At 37.4% G+C, this 22,305-nt stretch overlaps 1 protein-coding gene across 1 annotated transcript; it reads right to left on the minus strand.

The window, feature by feature from the left end:
• Positions 1 to 6,274: 6,274 nt before the first annotated feature.
• Positions 6,275 to 21,583, minus strand: LOC111904920 (uncharacterized). The gene is made up of 6 exons (XM_023900622.1): positions 21,516 to 21,583; positions 21,256 to 21,325; positions 20,459 to 20,884; positions 20,316 to 20,380; positions 19,853 to 19,903; positions 6,275 to 6,626 (listed from the first exon to the last, which is right to left on the minus strand). Exons 1-6 carry the CDS (start codon positions 21,581 to 21,583, stop codon positions 6,275 to 6,277), a joined length of 1,032 nt encoding a protein of 343 aa, XP_023756390.1.
• Between the last annotated feature and the right edge of the window lie 722 nt (positions 21,584 to 22,305).

Consider the following 22,305-nt stretch of genomic DNA (forward strand, 5'->3'; position numbering starts at 1 on the left):
AAGCTAGCGATACAAAGGACCGACTCGCACCCGACTCAAACAACACTAAAGCAGGTACACAACTCACAAGGAAAGTACCGAAGCACAACACAATAAGCATCACGTATATATATATATATATATATATATATATATATATATATATATATATATATATATATAACAAAAGAATAAGCAAAAGATCACATACCAGCCACAATGTCAGGTGCTGCACGAACCTCCTCTGCAGTCAACTGGAAGGCTCTACCATGAGCCTTCGATGCCTCGGACTTCACTGGCCGAATCTCTGTAGCTCGAGTAGCAGAAGGCGCATATCCGTGCGTTGATCCCTGAAGCAACTGCGGGCACTCAGCCTTCCTATGGCCAGTCTGGTTGCAATGAAAGCAAACCAAAAATCCCTTAAGGCAATCCCTCGTGATATGTCCCTCCTTCCTGCACTTGTAACACACACTTGCTCTACATATCCCATCATGGCTCTTTCCGCACTTCCCACAAGTGTGGCCCTTCTGACCTCCCGATCTCGAATCAGCAGGCTTTGCCCGCTTGGCCGCATGCTGAGACTGTGTGTCGGCCGCCTATCCCTCCTCTGAGACTCCACCTCCTCCCTGGCCTTAGTCTCTAGCTCAATCTCCCTCTTCCGAGCATTCTCCTGGAGCTTGGAAAATGTCTGGTATGTCGAGTTCACCACAAACTCATGAATGTCTCTCCTTAGTATGCTCAGATATCGACTCATACATGCCTGCTCAGTAGACACGTGCTCAGGGAAAAATAACGCCCTCTCATTAAACATCCATGTGATCACAGTTACAGACCTAGTCCCCTGGTTGAGGGACAAGAACTCCTGGTCCAATCGCTCCCTCTCCACCGGGGGAACGTACTCATCACGAATCATTGCGGTGAACCTCTCCTGAGTCACCGTGGTAAGCTCTGCAGTAGAAAAGTTAGCGGTCACAAATTTCCACCAGTCCTTCGCTCCCAAGCAAAGCTGGTTCAACGTGAACCGTACCCTCAGATGTTCCGGGAAGGAACAAGTGTAGAAACACCCCTCAATGTCATAGATCCATCTCATAGCAACAATCGGGTCCTGCGTCCTGTCAAACTCTGGTGGCTTTGTGTTGCTGAACTCTCGGTACAACAACGAGTCACCCCCTTGTGGCCTAGTAGCGGCGACAGCTGCGGTGGCTGCAGCAGCAGCAGCCTCGGTCAGAGTAGCATATTGCTCGTCGAATGTCTCAATCAGCATGATCTTGATAGAGCCAAACATCTCCAGTATCTCAGCTTGAATGGCTGCAGCCACCTCCTCGTGAATCAACCTACGAATCTCCTCATCACTAATACCACTGGTACCACTGCCTCCTGGGTTGTAGCGTGTACCCACCATGATGCCTCTGAAATACGACATAAAATAATCATAAACTCGACCAAGATTACTCACACTCGATCAACCGTTCCTACTTGTTCCTTAGCACCCTAAGGATTCTTACTTGGAATGCTTACCGATCCGGTGCTTTCAGTAGTACAGGCCCAATACTACCTTCCACACCGTATTTGTATCCACACCAAGTCCTCCTCCTAGGATCCCAACTCACAAGTACTCTATACCACCGTGAATACAGCCTACTCTCTAGCAGACTTCTCACAAGCTACTCTGTGCTACCTACATGCACTCAAAGCAATTCACAGCAACAGAACTCCTAGGCTAAGGCATGACATATTAGGCCACTTTAGTCCTAAGATATAAATTTACCTAACCTACTCTAGCATGCATAACACATCTCATAACAACGTAACACATAACGTAAGGGTATTTTGGGAAATCACTGTTCGGGCCCTGGCTAATTGTATACACTGCTCTTTTCCGCTCTTTCTGGAAATCCTTTTCTCTTTTTAGAAAAATTGTTTCTTTTTTAAATTTTTTCTCAAATCCTCAGTTTGAGTCCAGATATGCCCGAAGGTGTATCCCAATCCTGCAAACCATGGCTCTGATACCAACTTGTAACGACAAGAAATTTCAAACCAAAATTTTCTTTTTTAATATTCATAAAACATATGTCTCAACATTAAATCTCCAAAAACCAATCAACAAGTTTTCAAAAAAATTGTTCAATTCCAGGATCCACAAATACATCTCCAAATCAAAAGTGTGTGTACAATCACGCCTGTGCCTTCCCGTGATCCTCTAAGGTACCTGAAACACATAACACGGTAAGCACAAATTCTTAGTGAGTTCCCCAAAATACCAAATACAACAATTTTCCACTCGAGGCTATACTTAGTACGACCCTCTGGTCAACGTGTCTCAGCGGGACCCTCCAGTCCCGTAGCTCATTGGACCCTCTGGTCCGGTCTAGCTCGTTGGACCTTCCGGTCCAGCCTAGTTGAGGACCCTCTGGCCACGTAAATCGTTGGACCCTCCGATCCAGTCAAAATAGCACATAGAATACATAATCACAAAACACATAATCTCAAGCTAACACGCATGATCTTCCGGTCCACATATAGATACCACCCTAGGTAATGTATAGTGAGAAGACTCACCTCGGGTAAACTCGGATGATCTCGAACTCAAAACACTGATCTAGCCTCCGCCTAAATACATACATAATTCACTTCTAATTTAAAACGACTCTCAAAGGCTAGACTAGTCCCTTCCTATATTCACTAAGAAGGGTAAAAGACCAGTCTACCCCTCCAATGGTCCAAAGGTCCACTTGTTGACTACATCCTAAAAGTCAATGAAAGTCAACCCTAAGGAGTACGCGGTGCGTACAAGCTCTGTACGCTGAACATACTCGGATGCTATACAAGATCGGGGACACTCGACCCCTACGCTGCACGTACTAGGATTACGCCCAGCGTACGCCCCAGTTTCACCAACTTCATGACTTTTCTCTTAATCGGTTAAGACATGAGCTCAAATCCCAAATCTAAGACATGAGCTCAAATCCCAGATCTGGTCACTCTAAAGCATCTTAATCCATAAATTCGGTGACTTTCAGCCTTTGCATGGCTGTAAAGGTCACCAACACCCAAATCACACCACTTCCTTCCTTATGAAGCTCACAACTCATGCATGGTTCACTCCTAACGTCAAAGATTGGATTTTTATGGATCTAAGACACAATATACACTAAAAAGGGGCAGATCAAGGTCTATGGAGCTCCTTTACTCATAAAGTCTCCACCTTTGGGGCAAAAACCTTAAAAATTGCCTATAATGCACAAATCCAAAAAGGTTAAGAAAGCTTTGAGCTTTTTACCTCCAATTTATGCTCCAACCTTTGAAAATATCAGATCTAAGGCTTTCACTCCAACTCTAGCTTATTCAATGGTACCTTCTTCTCTTCAAAGGCACACAAGAACACTATCAAGCTCAAACACACACACACACACAAGCTCTAGAACGAGGGTTTGGCACTCTTTGGGTTTCACTCTCTAGAAATGGTGGCTACAAGTGAGGCCAATATGTTCCTTTTATAGGGCTCACCCCCACAATTAGGGTTTCAATCTGAACCTAGTATGCGCAGCGTTCACTATGGTACACCCAGCGTAATGGGTAGCCTCCGCGTCAAGAACACACTCATGAGTATGTGCAGTGTACCCTCCAATACGCCCAGCATACTCAATTGCCATAAAATATTTTCAAGGACTAAATTTGATAACTTGAGGAAAGAAAGGATCAAAGAGATAAACCTGAATTCCGGGATGTTACAATACTCATCCAAACTTTAGTTTAGGTCTCAGTCAAGATTCAGATCAAACTTCAAGTAAAAAATATAATGAATCTTCACCAAAAAAACCACTTACAAAGAAAAAAAATCAAAGACGACCATCAGAGGGTTGTAATCGGATTAACAAACAAAAATGATCTTAATCCAAATCCAATCTCTGTAGCAATTCCTACTGAAGTAATTCCATCAAAGCATGATCTGGATGAACCAAGAGAGAAGAAGCTTGTTGATGCTTTCAAATCACCTTACAAATGCAAGATAATATACAAAAACCTAAGCCGACAAATTAGGAGAGTATTGTCTGTGAGTGGTTGTTCACAATGTAAGGAAATACATCGTAACTTTTGTTTTATAGACATATTCATATATGATTATTATTTAGATAATAATGTATGACATTTTGATTATATATTTGCAGAGATGTGGTTGTCCAGACAAAATATGGTCGGGTAACAGAAAGAGAAATTATGGAAAGTCTATATGCAAACACAAAGATTTTTGCAGAAGTTTAAGACACTTAGGGTGATTTAGTTAACCACCAAGAGCTTGGAAGGGATTTCGGAAATTCACCATACAGACTTTTCTTGAAAGTTGAGGTTTCTGTAAGTTTGTGTTCTAACATTAAATTCTTCTTTATTGATAAATTAATATACCAATATGAGGTACTATTCATTTACGAATATTAGATTTATTTACTATCATTTAAGATAATTATGTATATGCAACTGAAATTCACATATGATTATAAAAAAAATGATGTATTCATTTATGAATATAAAAATCAAAAATAAATATCATTAGTATATACTTATGATTAGTATACCAACATGTTGTATTTATTTATGATTAACAACTTACTAATCCTTTAAAATTATATTGGTTATAGAATGCTTATGTATCTTCAACATTGTCTGATGAAAAAAAGTATGAAATATTCAAGCAGAACTTTTATGACAGTACTGATGGGTACAAAAAAATATTGAACATAAATTAAACTTGTTATATATATATATATATATATATATATATATATATATATATGATCAACAAAATACTTACCATTATATACATAAAAACATGTATTCTTTCCAGTTGTTAGAAATGCTCATATTTTTGTGATTGTCTTCAACTTAGAGAAACCATCAATTGAAATTCTAGACAACAGTGCAGTTGAGGGGGATTATGAAGAGAAATATGGAGTACTATTTAAACCTTTGGTAAGTACCCAATTCACAACAACGTATAAGAACCAATTTATTACATATCTAACTTTTATCTTATTTAATGATCAGAAAAATTTGTTTGTGAGATACTTTAAAGAAATAAACCATCCAAGAGCCAATGCCATCTCAAAAGAAAGTATCATACTCCTACGACTTGAAATGCAATGGAGAATAGTTAAAAACAAAGTTGATTGTGGGGTCTTTGCAATGAGACATATGGAGACCTATATGGGACAACCAATCTCAAAGTGGAAACCAGGTTATCATAAACAAAGTGCTATTCAACAAACTACTTTAGAGAACCTCAAGCAAAAGTATGCACAACGAATGCTAACTTCTGAAATTAACATGTTGAAGGCTAAGGTGTTGGATCTTGCTGAAAAATATCAAAATGTGGAATTCAAAGTACGTACCGCTCATTCATATAAGGCTATGCAAACAATTCAAAAAATGTTACAAGAATATTAATGATTGCTTGTGATGAAGTGAGATCGTATAGAACAGTTTGTGTTGAAGTTGAATGAATTTGGAGGACATGTAAGATGGTTCCGTAAAACAAGTTTTAGATGGTTTGTTAAGCGTTATTGAGCATCGTTTAAATAGTTTGTGAAATGCTTATTAACAGGTTTTATTATCTTGTGTTGAATCATTATGTAATAGAAACAAGTTTGCTTATTTCTGTTAGTTTTTTATATTCAAATATTTTCAAAGTTTATTTCTGTTTATTCATAAATGAATACTAATATGATATATTTATTTAAATTTAATATGTAAATAATAACGTCTTCAATTATAAATGAATACAAATATGATGTATTCTTTTATGATTAAGTTAGGAGTAATATGTCAGTATAACAAAGTTTAGATATGAGTATAACTTATTTATTAGTAAATTAATAAGCAAATATGATATATTCATATTTGTATTCATTTATGATGTATTCATTTCTGCTAGTTTTCAATTTTATTTAAGTTTATTAAAAAATGAATATCAATATGATATATTCATTTACCTTTAATATGTAAATAATAACATCTTCAATGATAAATGAATAAAATATGATGTATTCATTTATGAATAATTTACGAATAATATGTGTATTTCATATATCAATTTACAATATCAATATAACTTATTTATTAGTAAATTAAAAAACAAATATGATATATTCATTTTAAAATAACATGTATCACATATCAATTTATCATATCTATATAAATGTGTATTATTCATACATGAATATTGTTTTTATGGTTATTATGTGCATATATTCATAAATGAATAGAACCAAAAAACATAAATAAATAAATAAATAAAACCCTAAATGTCTTTTGTTGATTGAACTGCTGCAATTCTTACTGGACGTGTACGTAAATTGTGAGGAACTCGTTTTCCACATCCTGAGCACATTCTATGTTCTTTTTTAGAGTTTTCATATGCTGCTTCACCTGCACTTGAAATTCTTTCCTTGATTCCAAAACCTTTATTGCTTAGAACTTGAGGAACATGAATATTAATCTCTTCTAGAATAGGAATAGAAGCACCCATAAGCTTGCATACGACTTCACAATCCTTCTTGCTTTTCAATCCACTAGATGTATAATCACTCTCAAATTCCTTTAACAATGACTGTTGTTTCTCAGCAAATAAGGCCAATTTCTTTTTGTCATCTCTTAAAATAGCCAAACATGATTCAAAATTATAATATGAATGTGACAACCCAAAGTTTATTCTGTTACATTACCCCGTTACCGTTAACGTAATATTCCACTGTATAAAAATTCCGTTAATAAGAGGTCGTCAAATAAATAAATGTTTTATTTATTTATGTTTTATGTCGTGATAGTCGTAATAAAGTAAAAGAAAACACTTAAATTACATTTCCATAGTAATTTAGAAAAAGTTAGTTTTTATTATTACGACCACTAAATCGGGTGCGACCAAAAGCCCCGTATAACGGCAGTATCGGGTAGATTTCCACTGAGCTTCAACTCCAACCCATATATAAGGGGGAATGGACTTCATTCCACCCCTTTTCACTCTCTTTCTAAAATTTCTCTCTACAAACTTTTCCCGAGCCAAAAATCGTCCGTTTCGAGCCCTTCTGACCTCCCGATCTCAACTCCAACCCGAGCCAAACTTTCTCTCTACAAACTTTTCACTCTCTTTCTAAACTTTTCCCAAGCCAACTCCAACCCATATATAACAGGTAAACTATCCTAACTTGTTGTATAGCCTATCTAGCATGCAAATTCGTGTTTAAATCATAAAATAGGGACAAAATGATGTGTTTGCGGCCCAAGAACACTCTTGGACCGTGAACACCATTTAATGGGGTTTTTAAGCCCCCAAACCCCTCCAAATTGCCCCTAAGGCTTAGATATGACTTTTAGGCTTACATATTCGGACTTACAACACCTTAAAATGAGTTTTTGAAGAGTAAACATGAGTTTACTGCCCAAGAACATGCTTGGGCCGTAAACTCCTCTTCATGGAGAGTAAACTCAAGATTTTGTGCTAAAAATGCCCCAAACACCCCCCTATGGCCTTGGAAAAATACCTTGAAGCAATACCAACATTGTAGAAGCCTTAAACTTCAATAAAACTAGGGGATTAGGAGTTCACGGCCGTGAACTCCCATAGGGGTGGTTCATGGGCCGTAAACTCCCAATTTATGCCCAAATGGTGCCCTAAACTCCCCATTTGACTTGGAAAAATGCTTAGGAATTTACCCTCTACCATTTAAGACTTCAAAACACCAAAAGAATTATTGTGTGGGATCTTACGGCCATAAGCTCCCTTTCTTAGGGCCGTAAACTCCTCAATGGTCCATGTGAAGCCTTAAATCCATTCATATAAGTTATTTTTGGACCTAGCATAAATCTACAAATTGATATGAGCCCTTTAAACATCCTAGAACCCCTCACCATGAGTTTACGACCGTAAACTCATGGGGAGTTGTCCCAGGGCCATAAACTAAGTATATATAGATTACTCTTGAAGAGTAAACTCCATTCCTAAGCCATTTCAGCCCTTAAATGTTACCCAGGACACCCCAAACACTTAACCAAAGTGTTTTCCGCTCCTTAGGGTACGTATACTTGTTTAATTAGTATTATATATACTAATTGTATGTGAACATATGTTACCATATGTTAAATAGGTCACTAGGTGTGTTCAAGTCTTTATTTGACACCCAGCACCCAACCGACGCCTTCGTCGGATCCACTTACACCAGGTGAGTTCATACCCCTGAATGAACCTATTAAATGTTTTTACATGTTTTATGGGGGGGGAATACAAGTTAAACATGCCAGTTATCATATCAATCACATGTGACTGATAACCCGCATGCACAAGGATTTACCACACTGTAAACTGTTTTACCAAGTAGGACACTATAAATGGTTTTCTAAAAGGTTTTCACTTGTTTCAAAACACTTACTTATGTTGTTTTATCAAAGTTCATTGTAAACTGGTTTATGAAAAGTTTCCAAAGGATTTCTAAAGGTTTTTCAAACTTATTTTGTGGTGGACTTAATCAGTGCACAAGAATGTGTACTCAATCCCTTAGTCCTTTACTTGAATCACACATCCATGTGACCGAGTAATTAGTCTTAATTTTTCCAATACTTGAAAGTTTTCATTCATCATGCTATACAACTTGCATGATTCCAAGTTCCGGTCCAACTGAAACTTGGGTGATGAGAATCTTCCCTTATTTGGTAAATTTAGACATTACCAAAAATGAAAGAATCAATTTCATATTTCCACTCTTGCTATTAATGGAATCATATAAGCAACAATTCTTCCTCAAATGCCATTGTAAGGATATTTTAAAATAAATAAAATCAAAATTTTCCTTTTATTTTAAACTTTGCGGAAAACTTATCCTTACAATCCATATGAAAACTTGTTGTTGTCTATTCCTAAGCAAAAATATCATAACTCCTAAGAAGTAGTTCAAGAATCCAATCTTCAAACTACGCGATAGAAATCCATCTACGCGATCAGATTCAACATATTCTTTCTTTAAGTTTCTTTACTTTTTTCTTTGATTCTTAAAACATCACCATGTGACCCAGTCACATCATGTATCAAGAATCACATAATAGAAACTTAGCAGAGTTAGATAGTGGACTTTACCTGAAGTAGAGTCAAACTTTATTGACTTCAACCTCCTTAGGTAAATTTGGCAGATTCGTATCCAATGGCCCTTCCTTTGGCAATATAAACATATGGACCCTTTGATAATGGTACACGTGACTATCACAGACTTAGCTTTTCTCTTTACCATTTGGTCAACCGAGTTGACTATGGCCGATCCCTTTCCATTGGGAAGAGAATGCTTTTCTGGATTTCCTATGTCACTATTGTCAATGTCCATCAAGTTTTAAGGAAGTTGATCTTAACAAATAGATAAGATCATTAAGGGTCTTGTCATAGTCTGTTTCATAGGTATCACAAAGGAACTCACTATGTGACTTAGAAAGTGATTGAACCACCAAATTTCTCAAGACTTTGACACCCAACTCTCCTGGCTTGTCAATATGTGACTACATCTCCGAGATGTGATCACGCCTAGACCTTGCCTTGCCAATAGGGCTTGAGTGACCTTGAACTTGTGGGTTAGGGAGAATAATTGGAGGAGGTGAAAGAAGTATGATTTCCATGGGACATCATCTTCATTTAGGAAAGCTTGTTTCAAGAGATTTGGGAAGATCATAAATGTCTAAACCAGACATCTTTTGGGAGATATTCAAGATAGTTGATCTTAAGTCCTTAATATGACACCCAATATGAAATATTAAGGCTAGGACCCTACAAACTATTTTATAACCTAGAAGAGGGATGTCGTAATCCAAGCTATAAAATATTTTAAGGTAGGTGAATGACGATTCACCAATTTCCACCAAGATAAACAAAATGTATTATTAAGTTTTAATTGGTTTTAGAAACTCCTAGATCTTTGAGATTCATTGAACTGTTCAATGGCATGTTTCAATCTCGAGTGTGCCCTTCAGGTTTTATGACTGGGATGCCGAGGATCACAAAACAAGGTGTGAAGTAACCATGCAAATTACTTGGTACCCTTAAGTGTTTACCCATCAATCGATGTGTCGGTTAACCACACACGCTCCATCGATACTATGATAAACATTAAGTTACCCTTTGCCTACCTTGTTAAATACGAGTTAGTGTGCCGGTTAACCACACACGCTCCACTAACCGACTTAAACAAAGTGCAAAGTGTAATTTCATGGATTAGCACCTTATTCACATTTTCCTAAGTAACTAAGATTGGGTATTATTAAGAGTTTAGTTACTTAGTATTTATCATTAATACTTTTAATGAAGGGAGAATTCTAGTCCTGTCAAACCCGTTCGGCTAACGACCCTCCACCAGTCAAGCAAGCGGTGGGTGAGAGTGGACACCCATTAAGTTGCTATTTTATAGGCAACAACCTTATACCCACCTTATAGACCGGCTTCGTGAATGAGGCGTACTAGTGGTAAGACTGACTTTACTCTTATACATATATATATATATATATATATATATATATATATATATATATAAACTTATAATTTTATAAAGTATAAGGGTTGAATTTTAACTTTTAAAATTCTAAGGGCTAACTTGGAATTAAAGTATTCATAAGAGAAAACTTTACAAATTCCAAAACTTGAGGGCAAGTTTTGAAACTATTCAAAACTAATTAATTCCATAACTTCTGTGTTTAAAGTAGTTTTAATCCAAAAACTCTTCAAGTTCAAGTTATGGAAGACTTTAAACTAATAAAAGAATTAACTTTTCTTTATTTTATAACTTATGGAATTAATTAAGTTTACACTTTTTTTTATTTTTTTATTATTTAATGAAGAGACTCTTGGTCCTCCATAACTTGAGGACAAGTTATGGAGTCATAAAACCATTTTAATTAGAACTAGACTCTTCATTTTTGTAACCTTTGCCAACTTTTATGAGTTTTATGATTCTTAAATGTGACTTTTCATATAACTTGAGGACAAGTTCCAAAAACACACTTTGGATTCAACTCTTAGATTAAAATGGATTGAAAACAACTATTTCACTCAACTTTTCTATTAATCTAAGCAACTCATAAGAACAAGATAATTCAAATCAAACTTTTTCATGTAATTAGTCTAAACCTTAAGCTAATACAAAACATGAATATATTGACAATTATCTTTGAAATTGGATTAGCATGAACATTACCACATCAAAAACAAGTTTATAAGTCCAAAAACATCTTAGGGTAATGTTCCTAGTCCAATTCCAGCCAAAAAAGGTCGAATTTATGCTGTCTGTGGGTCCAACTGGTCGAGTGCACGAACCAACTCGGGGAGTTGGATGCATTTTGCCTTGGACTTGGCGAGTCTGCTGGGTAGACAGCATCAAAACTCGATTTTCTAGCTTCTTTTGCAAGTATAACAAGAAAACAAGCCTAGGCTCTGATACCACTGTTGGGTTTTGAGCATTCTAACACTCCTAAGTGTACATGCAACCCTAAATACCTTGGATCTATGTTTTCTCTATTATACATGCAAATAAGAACTTTCCAAGGTATTATCCTAATCTAGCATACAAAACAATAAATATAACAAGATAGAATACATACCTCTTTGATGTAGAAAGTCTTCATAAAGCTTGAGTGCCTAGTGCCCCAAGTGTGACACCTCAAATAGTTCACACAACACCAAATCCACTTGGAATAACTTGAGAGAATTCTACACTTCAAGAAATCGGCTAGCCCTCTCTAGAATAATACTAGTGGCCGATTTTGTCAAGAATAAGATCTTTATATAGTGTTACAATTTGGGTAAACCCTAATTGTCATGACTTTCCATTTCCTTGGATCCATGGGTTCAAATACACCATGGAGCATCCATGGACCATCCTATGGGTTTTAGCCCAACTTGATTATCCATGGAGCATTAGCCCACTATACAAGTATGGATGATTTACACAATCAACCCATATATTTAATTAGTCTTCTTTTGATCACTTAATTAATCCTACATTAATTCTTGATCAATACTAATTAAATAATCTTATTATTCTTATTATTAATATACTAGAACTTATAATATATTAATAACCATAAGTGTCTTATTTCTCTCATTATAGTCTATCCAAATGCATGATGCCATGCAACCCAAATGGACCATGCCAGGTCGGGTCAAGTCTTACCAATTATAGTTATGGACTTAGACATTAATCCAACACCTAAAACTACAGAGGGTGTACTCCCAAGGTTATATATAATAAGGATCCCATAGGCTAAGAATGTGTGGTTTCGCTCTACTTCCTTTTCCTCATTGGGATGTGGATATAGAGTAGTATCACATATTCGAAGGCCTATCGGATCTAAGCTATATATGATTTGTATACCCTGTGTAATCATAGCAGGACTCAATATGGATCACTCAGTGAAATGTTAATAATCTCTTAGGATTCTTTAGACATTTCCGTTCTCGCACGAACCCTGTAGAAAACCCTATCCACTTCAGTGCTTGACAGAAGAATTGATGCAAACCCGGAAGAGGTTCAGTGAGAAGATTTCCTGTTCGGAAATAAATGAACTGGGTCGAGACTATTGAAATCACCAAGTGCCTATATCATTTTAGGGACATCGGTGAGAAATTCGCCTAAACTTCCGAGATTCCCAGTCATCCGCCATGAAGTGATGACACCCAGATTCAGAATAAGAAGGAAGGCGGAGTAGAAATTCAATATGTCCATACGAGGAGAGAACCCTAGGTAACTACCCGAATGAAGCCAACGCCGATTCCAGTCAAAGATACGAGGCAGACAGAGGGAGCCAGTACATGGAACCCAAGAAGTGTCTTACCCTCGTGTTCGTCACACTAATACACCCATAAAATAATACAATATAGTGAGTTAGTGATTACACTACTCACGCTATGTGTTAGGTAAATCGTTGTTTCCCGTTGCCAGTAACACGATTAGAGCGGATCCCCGCACCTCTATTGAGAATATTTAGCCATAAGCCTTCATGAGCCTCTCTTTCCGCGGTTCGTTCCGGACTGTTCTCCAATCTCTCCAGGCCAGAGAGTGAAAACCTTTCCCAGTATAAAGGTAATGTAGTAGGAACGACTTGCATCTTATGGTCTTTTCCCGATACTCATACCCCTACCTTGCACACCAGGACTACATCATAGGGATGTAGGTCGACACTCAGACAACTAGTACCCAAGGCACGGGAAAAATTTATGCCTAATACATTTGGGACAGATATGTCCAGGGTTAGCCATCGTCTCTCATTACCTTGTATTCCTTTCCGTGTAGGAGAAACCATGCCACCGAAGAAGCGTAACCAATCCACAAGCAAGAAACCTACTCTCTTATTCAATGAAGCTACGTTCCAAGCTGCAGTCTCGGCAGCCGTAGCAGCTGTCATGGCTCACCTGAATGCTAACAACGCCAATGTTAGCAAGGTGCCTGTCGGGATTTCCGATCCTAGCAATGGACAGCAACAACCAACACTTTCATACCCAGCCACCCAAGAACCTCACTGAAACCCACTGAAGAGAAAGATCAAGATCGAGGAGGGAAGTACCTCGGCTCATGGACCTTCCGAAGGGCAACGAGCTGAGACAGTCAGTATCCCTGCCAACCCTCCCATCCCTACGCCTAGGAGACCATACTTAGGAAACCTTCCCCATTGCAGCAAGTGCAGCTACCATCATCATGGTGTCTGTCGGGAGCTCTATTATGCTAGGTGCCACATGTTGGGGCATACTGCTCGCGTCTGCAGAACCCCGGTTGAGTTCATTACACCAACCACTGGCGCGACAACCAATATAGGTTGTCACCTATGTGGTGAAATGGGACACTTCAAAAGGGACTGCCCAACCGAAGGGAAAGACAAAGATACAGGAGGAGTCTAACTCTAATGCTTAGGGAGAAGCATCAAGGAACCTGGTAGATTTTTGGTACGTCTCTCGATCCCAAATAAACCGAGAACATTAAAAGACTAATTCAAAATGTAAATACTTCCCCATTAAGGCGAAAGTCGCAGCACTGTTATAAAATTTAAATTCATTAGGTAAAACTATGATGGCTAAACATATGCGTTACGGCCATGTATAGTTAAGATGGATAGACCTAGAGTGAGTGAATGCCGCCTCATTTCCTGTTCCTCGTTTGGTTGTGGATTTAGGGTGGAGTCGCTCAGTCAACAGTCCTCCCCACCTTAACTATACATGACTAGTATATGTTAGGCGATTATAGAAATGACTCGTGAGAATCCATTCATGAAAAAGGTACCCTATTCAAAATACTTAGGACTCTCTATAGTTCAACGTCGACTCTATCGGTCTAAGTATCCGCGATAGTGATACACAGGACGAAACCTTAGACGCCTAGAACTTGTGTGCCTGTTCGGTGCATGACTCTATCGATCTTCACTTTATATCATGTCGAGGTATGCCAACTTCGACGACTCTATTGATCGTGGTTCGACTTAGTGCAACCATGTGTACATCCTTAGTGCTATGTAAAAAGAACTTTCTCTGTAGCCATGTCGATAAATAAAGGTTCTTCCGAACCTAAACATAATACAAATAAACAAACCTAATGCGATCCGTCAGTCTTCCCTCTTACCTTAAACTTTCTGAAGTACCCGAAGAAGGGTACCGAGCGCTGTTGACCGACCTCTCTTAGTCATATGGAATCCAAAGCGAAAGACTCTGTAAGATACTCCAGAAGACAATAACCACCCGAAGCACACTTCGTAGACTCCCCAGAAAGACCCTTCGCACCTCGCACATCAGGTTCATGAACCCAGAGGATAGAACTCATGGGACTGACCACTATAACCAGGTATATGCATAAAGGTGGTATATAGTTGAGATCAAAAAGATTTAAGATGTGTGTTTCCTCCCTACTCCATGTTCCTCGTTGGGTTGTGGGCCTGGGGTGGAGTCGCACAACTGAACATCCTGCCAACCTCAATTATATACGGTCTGCATACACCATGTAATAGTGGTTAAGCCAAGTATGAGCTTTACCATGAAACTCGTAGTAAAGCCCTTCATCCTATTCCATAAAATAGGAGTTGGAGTCAAGAGAACCGTTGAGGGTTGAGCTACTATAATGACACAAATCCGAAATTTGTGGTCATACTGGTTAAGCCCACATAGTAGCTAATACCCTCAGTTGGTAAAGAGATTAAAGTTCCGAGTGATGGGAACCTCTACTCACTAGATTTGACCTAGACCGAGAAAACTCAGAACCTTCGGAAGAGTATTTGCAGTAGATGCCCGCACTACTCAGGCACTTCGTCCACCCTGTTACAGACAAGTAGTGCCTATAACCCTCCACCCTCTCGTATGGAGGAAATCGTCGTCGCCCCGTAGACGATAGACTTCATTCCCCGAAGTAAACACTAGAATATCGAGAACCACAGGATAACCTCCGCAGCCAGGAATACTTGATCAAAGTGCGAAAGTAGTTGCGTTAAGCCTCACGACCCAGATCCCGAACAGATTATAGACTTGACACCAGCCTTGGTGTTAGTCGAGGGGTTATGCAGGAGCATGCGCTTTCCGCACTAGAATAAACCAAAGACTTAGAGATTCATTGGACTATTAGGTGTTCCACGAATACTATCTCGCGCAGAAATAGTAGAACCACCTCCCGAGATAGTCCAACACTCGCCTGGTGAAACCCTATTTCCCCGACCCTGAGGGTTTCCATATCTCAAGATTCGTTAGTGCAGGTTCATTTTGCATGAGCTTGAGATAGACACTCTACAACAAGCAGATAACCGTAGATACGCAACCCGTCCGATGATCTAGAAAACCTCTAAAGGCCAATTGACAGGAAACGCGAACCCAAGGACAACACGAGCTTCCTAAGAACCAACCTGAAGGACTACACTCCCAGTATGAGAGAACGTTGGGAACTTCAGAATGGCGATCACGCCAGTGATGATCTTGCCATAGAAGTACACTATGTTCTAAGTACTGAAAAGCTCTACCCTTCCGAGAGCTTAGGACCATCTGAGAATCCTCACGGAGATTTGGTCCAACCCTTGTCAGACCACTACTACTTTCAGATATTCCACAAGTTTCACACCCGATCGATCCACTTCTTAGACTCGATATGTGTTTACCCGACATCACTCTTTGTATCCCACTCATCTTGATAGAAACCGTTAAGAACCATAACCTCGTAGATACACCAGTCGGAACCCACTAACTACACGAGACGGAATCCGCATCCCGTAGGTGAAGGTTTATTGGAACGACAAACACAGGCCAGAGTTCACTTGGGAGTGCGAGGACAAACCGAATAGGAAGTACCCTCCTGCCTCTACTCGGTCATTCATACCTATTACCTTGCCTAGACCTGAATTTCGGGACGAAATTCCCTCTAACGGGGGGATGATGTGACAACCCAAAGTTTATTCCGTTACATTACCCCGTTACCGTTAACGGAATATTCCACTGTATAAAAGTTCCGTTAATAAGAGGTCGTCAAATAAATAAATGTTTTATTTATTTATGTTTTATGTCGTGATAGTCGTAATAAAGTAAAAGAAAACACTTAAATTACATTTCCATAGTAATTTAGAAAAAGTTAGTTTTTATTATTACGACCACTAAATCGGGTGCGACCAAAAGCCCCGTATAACGGCAGTATCAGGTAGATTTCCACTGAGCCTCAACTCCAACCCATATATAAGGGGGAATGGACTTCATTCCACCCCTTTTCACTCTCTCTCTAAACATTCTCTCTACAAACTTTTCCTGAGCCAAAAATCGTCCGTTTCGAGCCCCAAACGAGTAGGTAAACTATCCTAAATGATGTGTTTATGGCCCAAGAACACTCTTGGACCGTGAACACCATTTAATGGGGGTTTTTAAGCCCCCAAACCCCTCCAAATTGCCCCTAAGGCTTAGATATGACTTTTAGGCTTACATATTCGGACTTAGAACACCTTGAAACATGATTTTACTGCCGTAAACTCCTCTTCATGGGGAGTAAACTCAAGATTTTGTGCTAGAAATGCCCCAAACACCCCCCTATGGCCTTGGAAAAATACCTTGAAGCAATACCAACATTGTAGAAGCCTTAAACTTCAATAAAACTAGGGGAGTAGGAGTTCACGGTGAACTCCCATAGGAGTGGTTCATGGGCCGTAAACTCCCAATTAATGCCCAAATGGTACCCTAAACTCCCCATTTGACTTGGAAAAATGCTTAGGAATTTACCCTCTACCATTTAAGAGTTCAAAACACCAAAAGAATGAGTGTATAAGAGCTTACGGCTGTAAGCTCCCTTGCTTAGGGCCGTAAATTCCTCAATGGTCCATGTGAAGCCTTAAATCCATTCATATAAGTTATTTTTGGACCTAGCATAAATCTACAAATTGATATGAGCCTCTTAAACATCCTAGAACCCCTCACCATGAGTTTACGGCCGTAAACTCATGGGGAGTTGTCCCAAGGCCGTAAACTAAGTGTATAGAGATTACTCTTGAAGAGTAAACTCCATTCCTAAGCCATTTGAGCCCTTAAATGTTACACAGGACACCCCAAACACTTGACCAAAGTGTTTTCCGCTCCTTAGGGTACGTATACTTGTTTAATTAGTATTATATATACTAATTGTATGTGAACATATGTTATCATATGTTAAATAGGTCACTAGGTGTGTTCAAGTCTTTATTTGACACCCAGCACCCAACCGGCGCCTTCGTCGGATCCACTTACACCAGGTGAGTTCATACCCCTGAATGAACCTTTTAAATGTTTTTACATGTTTTATAGGGGGAATACAAGTTAAACATGTCAGTTATCATATCAATCACATGTGATTGATAACCCGCATGCACAAGGATTTACCACACTGTAAACTGTTTTACCAAGTAGGACACTATAAATGGTTTTCTAAAAGGTTTTCACTTGTTTCAAAACTCTTACTTATGCTGTTTTATCAAAGTTCATTGTAAACTGGTTTATGAAAAGTTTCCAAAGGATTTCTAAAGGTTTTTCAAACTTATTTTACAACAGAATACCCTGTCGTGATTTTCTCGAGAATAAAGGTTTTCTTCCATGTTTTAATACTCCTTCTTAGTTAAAGTTCCTACTTGATAAGGCTTTCACTTTGTGATGCGTTTATACCTGTTATTACCTATACTTCGCTTATACTTGTGATAGCTTATACCTGTTAGACGCTCTTACTTCACTTGTTGTCGCTTCCATTTCGTGATACACTTATACCAGTTAACGCTTATACTTCACGATCCAGTTATTCCACACTGTACGGTTATACATCATGATTTGGTTAGTCCACACTGTTCAGTTATTCATCACGATACGATTAATCCACACTGTACACGTATACTTCACGATCCGGTGATTCCATACGATTCGGTTATACTTCACGATATGATTCCACTTGTTACACACTCAAGCATAGTTAGATGTATGTCTGTGCTTGTTTAGATGCATATAAGTAATGATTGAAGGACTTTGGAAGGCTTGTCCACCCTATTTCCTTTTCTTCGTTGAGATGTGGTCTGGTGGGATCGGATGTCCATCCGAAGGTCGTTTGATTCATTAGTTATATACTATGTACACAAGCATAGACATATGGGTTTACTTTAGTCAGTTCAGTTATGAGTCTCTACCTCTAGTTCAACATTGTATTGGAAACACACTACCCACTATTTGGGATGCATCTTCGGGACACGGCCTTCTCCGTCGTCTAGTTGGTAACTAGAGTCTCCTGTAGGGAGAGCGGACATTGTGTGTATAGATCTATACGGGATTGACATCCCCGCACCCTGACTGCTAGCTACAGTCCACGGCCTACCAAGCCAATGGGTGACAAATGTCATATTCTCTAGACGCTTGTAGGGCGTCAGGTACTCTAGTGTCGGTTAGTATGGTTACGAGTATCCCAGGTTACCTTATAATTCATGGCCTTAAGGTAATGGTAATTCACCAGCAATTTACATTGTATGCTGGAAACCCACTCTCAGAGTCACACTGTTTTTAGACCTTGTTAGTTGTATCTTTCATTTGATACTGTCTAGGGTCTGTATTCACTGTTTTTAGACCTTACTAGCTGTACCTTTCATTTGGTACCGTCTGGGTCTGTGTCTCTTTTGTTAGACTGAGCCAGGCGTGTCGTTCATTCGATACCCTCCTGGTGTCTATGATTCCTTTGCCTTAGTCAGCAGTCCTCACTGCTGAGGCATATGTTATTTTCCCTGATATTCTCCGTCTTTCTTAAAAAGCAAATTCCATATTTTGATAATGAAAGTGTTTAAGGGAAAACTACTTTTTACCACATAACTCTGACCAGTCTCGGTAAAAGACTGCTTTTTAATTAAGAAAATATAGGATTTTCTGGAAAGGACTCTATTTCACTGTATTCTTGAAAACTACCACTTATATAAAGTATTTGATTAAAATGTCACTAAACGCTTATGAACTCACCAACATTTGTAAAAGTGCTGATACTCGCTTTTCAAATAACTTGTATTCTCATGTCAGCTTTAGACAGGTACATTCCCGGAGTTGTTGATGAAGATAGCTTAGTACCAAGTGTACTTATATTATTACATGTATTACCTTTATGTACCGTTATGTAAACCATGTAAAACTATTACTATTAATGCAATGTTTTGTTGTACTTTGATTACTATAATGCATGTGTTGTGATACTTGACATGACGTCATCCACCCCAGAACGTTTCCGTCGTTCCGGTTTTAGGGTGCAACAATGAATCATTGACTAGCTTCACATTCTCATAATCCCTTGAATCGGATTGATGAGAACTAAAATGATAATTTCTTGAGATCGCATCCTTTCTCCATCTTTTCAGAATGTACCTTTCAGGAATTTCTTTAACACCACATCTCATCATTATTGTAAAAGCATGTCTGCATAAAACACCCATACGCTTGAAATGTTCACAACTTCAATTTATTATTTTTTTTCTTCAGCTTTTATTTCAACCTGATACCAAAAGATAATAACAAAATGGAAAAACAATTTAAACAAAATTTACACATTTAAATTCACATATGAATACTCATATATGAACAATCATATATAAGTATTCATATACGAATATTACATTCTAATCATATACAATAATACATATTCATATATGAATAATCATAAATAAATATTCAAATATGACTAATAACATTGTAAATATTCATATAAGATATGAATTTAAATTCATATATGAACATGTTCTAATTTTAAAATGATCAGAATATTCGTATATTAATATTCTCATGTTTATATATAAACTTTAAATTATTCATAAAAAAACTATTAAATTACCTTAAATTCATTTTTAAATTCACTTTTACTAGTGTTGTGTTGCACAATGTAAACTTTCCACCCATCTTCAATACCAACATACGAGTATGTACAGAAAAAACTTGCTTTATACATTTCCTTTTGCACCTCAAAAAACAATGTACTTGTATAAACTTTTGATGCTTGTGTTCTATTTCTTGAGGTGTTTGAATTCTATATGATGCTTTGTTTGATGTCTTATCAATCTCTCGTTGAGTATTCCTTTGCTTTTGAATGGCAGTGTCGTAATTCATCATGAAATTCAAAAGTAAATTACCACTTTCTGAGTAGGTATTAAAGAATGAATTCATACTCTCTAACCTCGACGTAGTCTTCACCAACCTACACATTGGAATATCGTTAAAATATCCAGGTATCCATGAATCACGTTTTGTAAACATGTCTTTAAACCATCTCATGTATTCAAGATTGAATTCTTTCATAAGCGAACCCCACGTCACCTCAAAGACATTAGGTTTCATATTAATGTCCCAAACAAGCTTCGTGAATCTTTTTCTAAAGTTTTTGTTCGTAAATAAATAATCTGATATCTATATTAAAACAAAAATAAAGTAAACTTCTATATTTATTCATAAATGAATAAATATTAATAAGTAAAATAATAATAAATATTCATATGTGAATATACTAATATTTCAAAAAAAATTACTATACTCATCTATAAATAACTAAATACTATGTAACATATTTGAAATATAGTAAAATAATACTTTGTTTTTCAACTTCTTCATTATATGCCACATACATAATCGGTGCTTTGAATTAGGAAACATATTCTCAATAGCTTGTTTTATTGCAGTATCTTTGATCGGTTAAAACAATTGTTGGTTATTTCCCATGAGTTTTAAGAAACGCTTTAAGCAACCAAGAGTAGGAATCAATGCTTTCATTTCTTAGCAACCTCACTCCAACAATAACTGATTTTTTTATGATGGCCAATTGCAGTAATTGGAACAAAAAACATTTGATACCTATAACACATAAAAGTGTTCATTAAAGTCAATTTTTGATGTATTCATAAGTGAATATAAAAATATTCATGTATGAATACAGTTACAGTATATTATTAAAATAATTTCAATATTAAAAACTGAACATTAAACATAAAGTTAAAATATTCATATATGAATAAGCTCTAAAAAAGTAGATAAAATAACTTACTTGTTTGTATGGAAAGTCACATCAAACGAGATAACATCACCAAATTCAACATAATATGCCTTCTCCATTTCATCAGCCCAAAACATAGAGTCCAAAACATCATATTGACAATTAAACTCAAATGAGTAATTTGGATAGTGAGCTCAACGGTCATTCATTTTGTTTACTATCATTTGGGCATCTTTATAACCTATAACCCTGTTGATATTTGTCCTTAAATTTTTATAGTCAACTACTTTAGGCTTTAAAAACTCATACCCACCTCTCAGACTTGCCCTCAACCTATGAGTCACCCTCAACTTATGAGCCATAGTTAGACCTATTTTTGATGTGGAAGCACGCACTATAAACTCTTTTTCTGAATATGTCATTTGTCTCGCTTTTTTTAAATCACTTCTCATCTCAAGTGGATGTTTGTGAACTCCATCAAACTGAAAAACTTTATAATCTTGAGTTCCATACACAGATTCAAATATAATCTTTGCTTGACAACCAATAACTCTTGAACTTGAATTTTGTTTCCTCCTAACACCACTTGTACCCAATGTGTCACAATATTTCTTTTTCAGTTTGCCACCACAATTACATATAACATGTTTATTATTTATAATCTTGTTATCAAACCTTGACTATATGCTCAGTCTCACATCAAAACCACCAATTTCAGCATACTCATAATACATTTTGATGACCAACTCTAATGATTTGAAGATTAAACTTTTAAATGGAATAAATTGAATAGGTACATCTGGCTTATAGACATTTTCTCCAATGACATTGTGCACTCGGA

The sequence above is a fragment of the Lactuca sativa genome, chromosome 8 (assembly GCF_002870075.4).
Source record: "Lactuca sativa cultivar Salinas chromosome 8, Lsat_Salinas_v11, whole genome shotgun sequence".
Classification (NCBI taxonomy): Eukaryota; Viridiplantae; Streptophyta; class Magnoliopsida; order Asterales; family Asteraceae; genus Lactuca; species Lactuca sativa.

What these genes read in the sequence shown, in the direction of transcription:
- LOC111904920 (XM_023900622.1), bottom strand. Translation starts at nt 21,583, where the DNA reads ATGGAGAAGGCATATTATGTTGAATTTGGTGATGTTATCTCGTTTGAT. An exon ending in AGCATCAAAAGTTTATACAA is followed by an intron (nt 20,381 to 20,458) that starts GTACATTGTTTT and finishes TTGGTATTGAAG; the next exon opens with ATGGGTGGAAAGTTTACATT. An exon ending in GTTAAAGAAATTCCTGAAAG is followed by an intron (nt 6,627 to 19,852) that starts GTACATTCTGAA and finishes GGCTATTTTAAG; the next exon opens with AGATGACAAAAAGAAATTGG.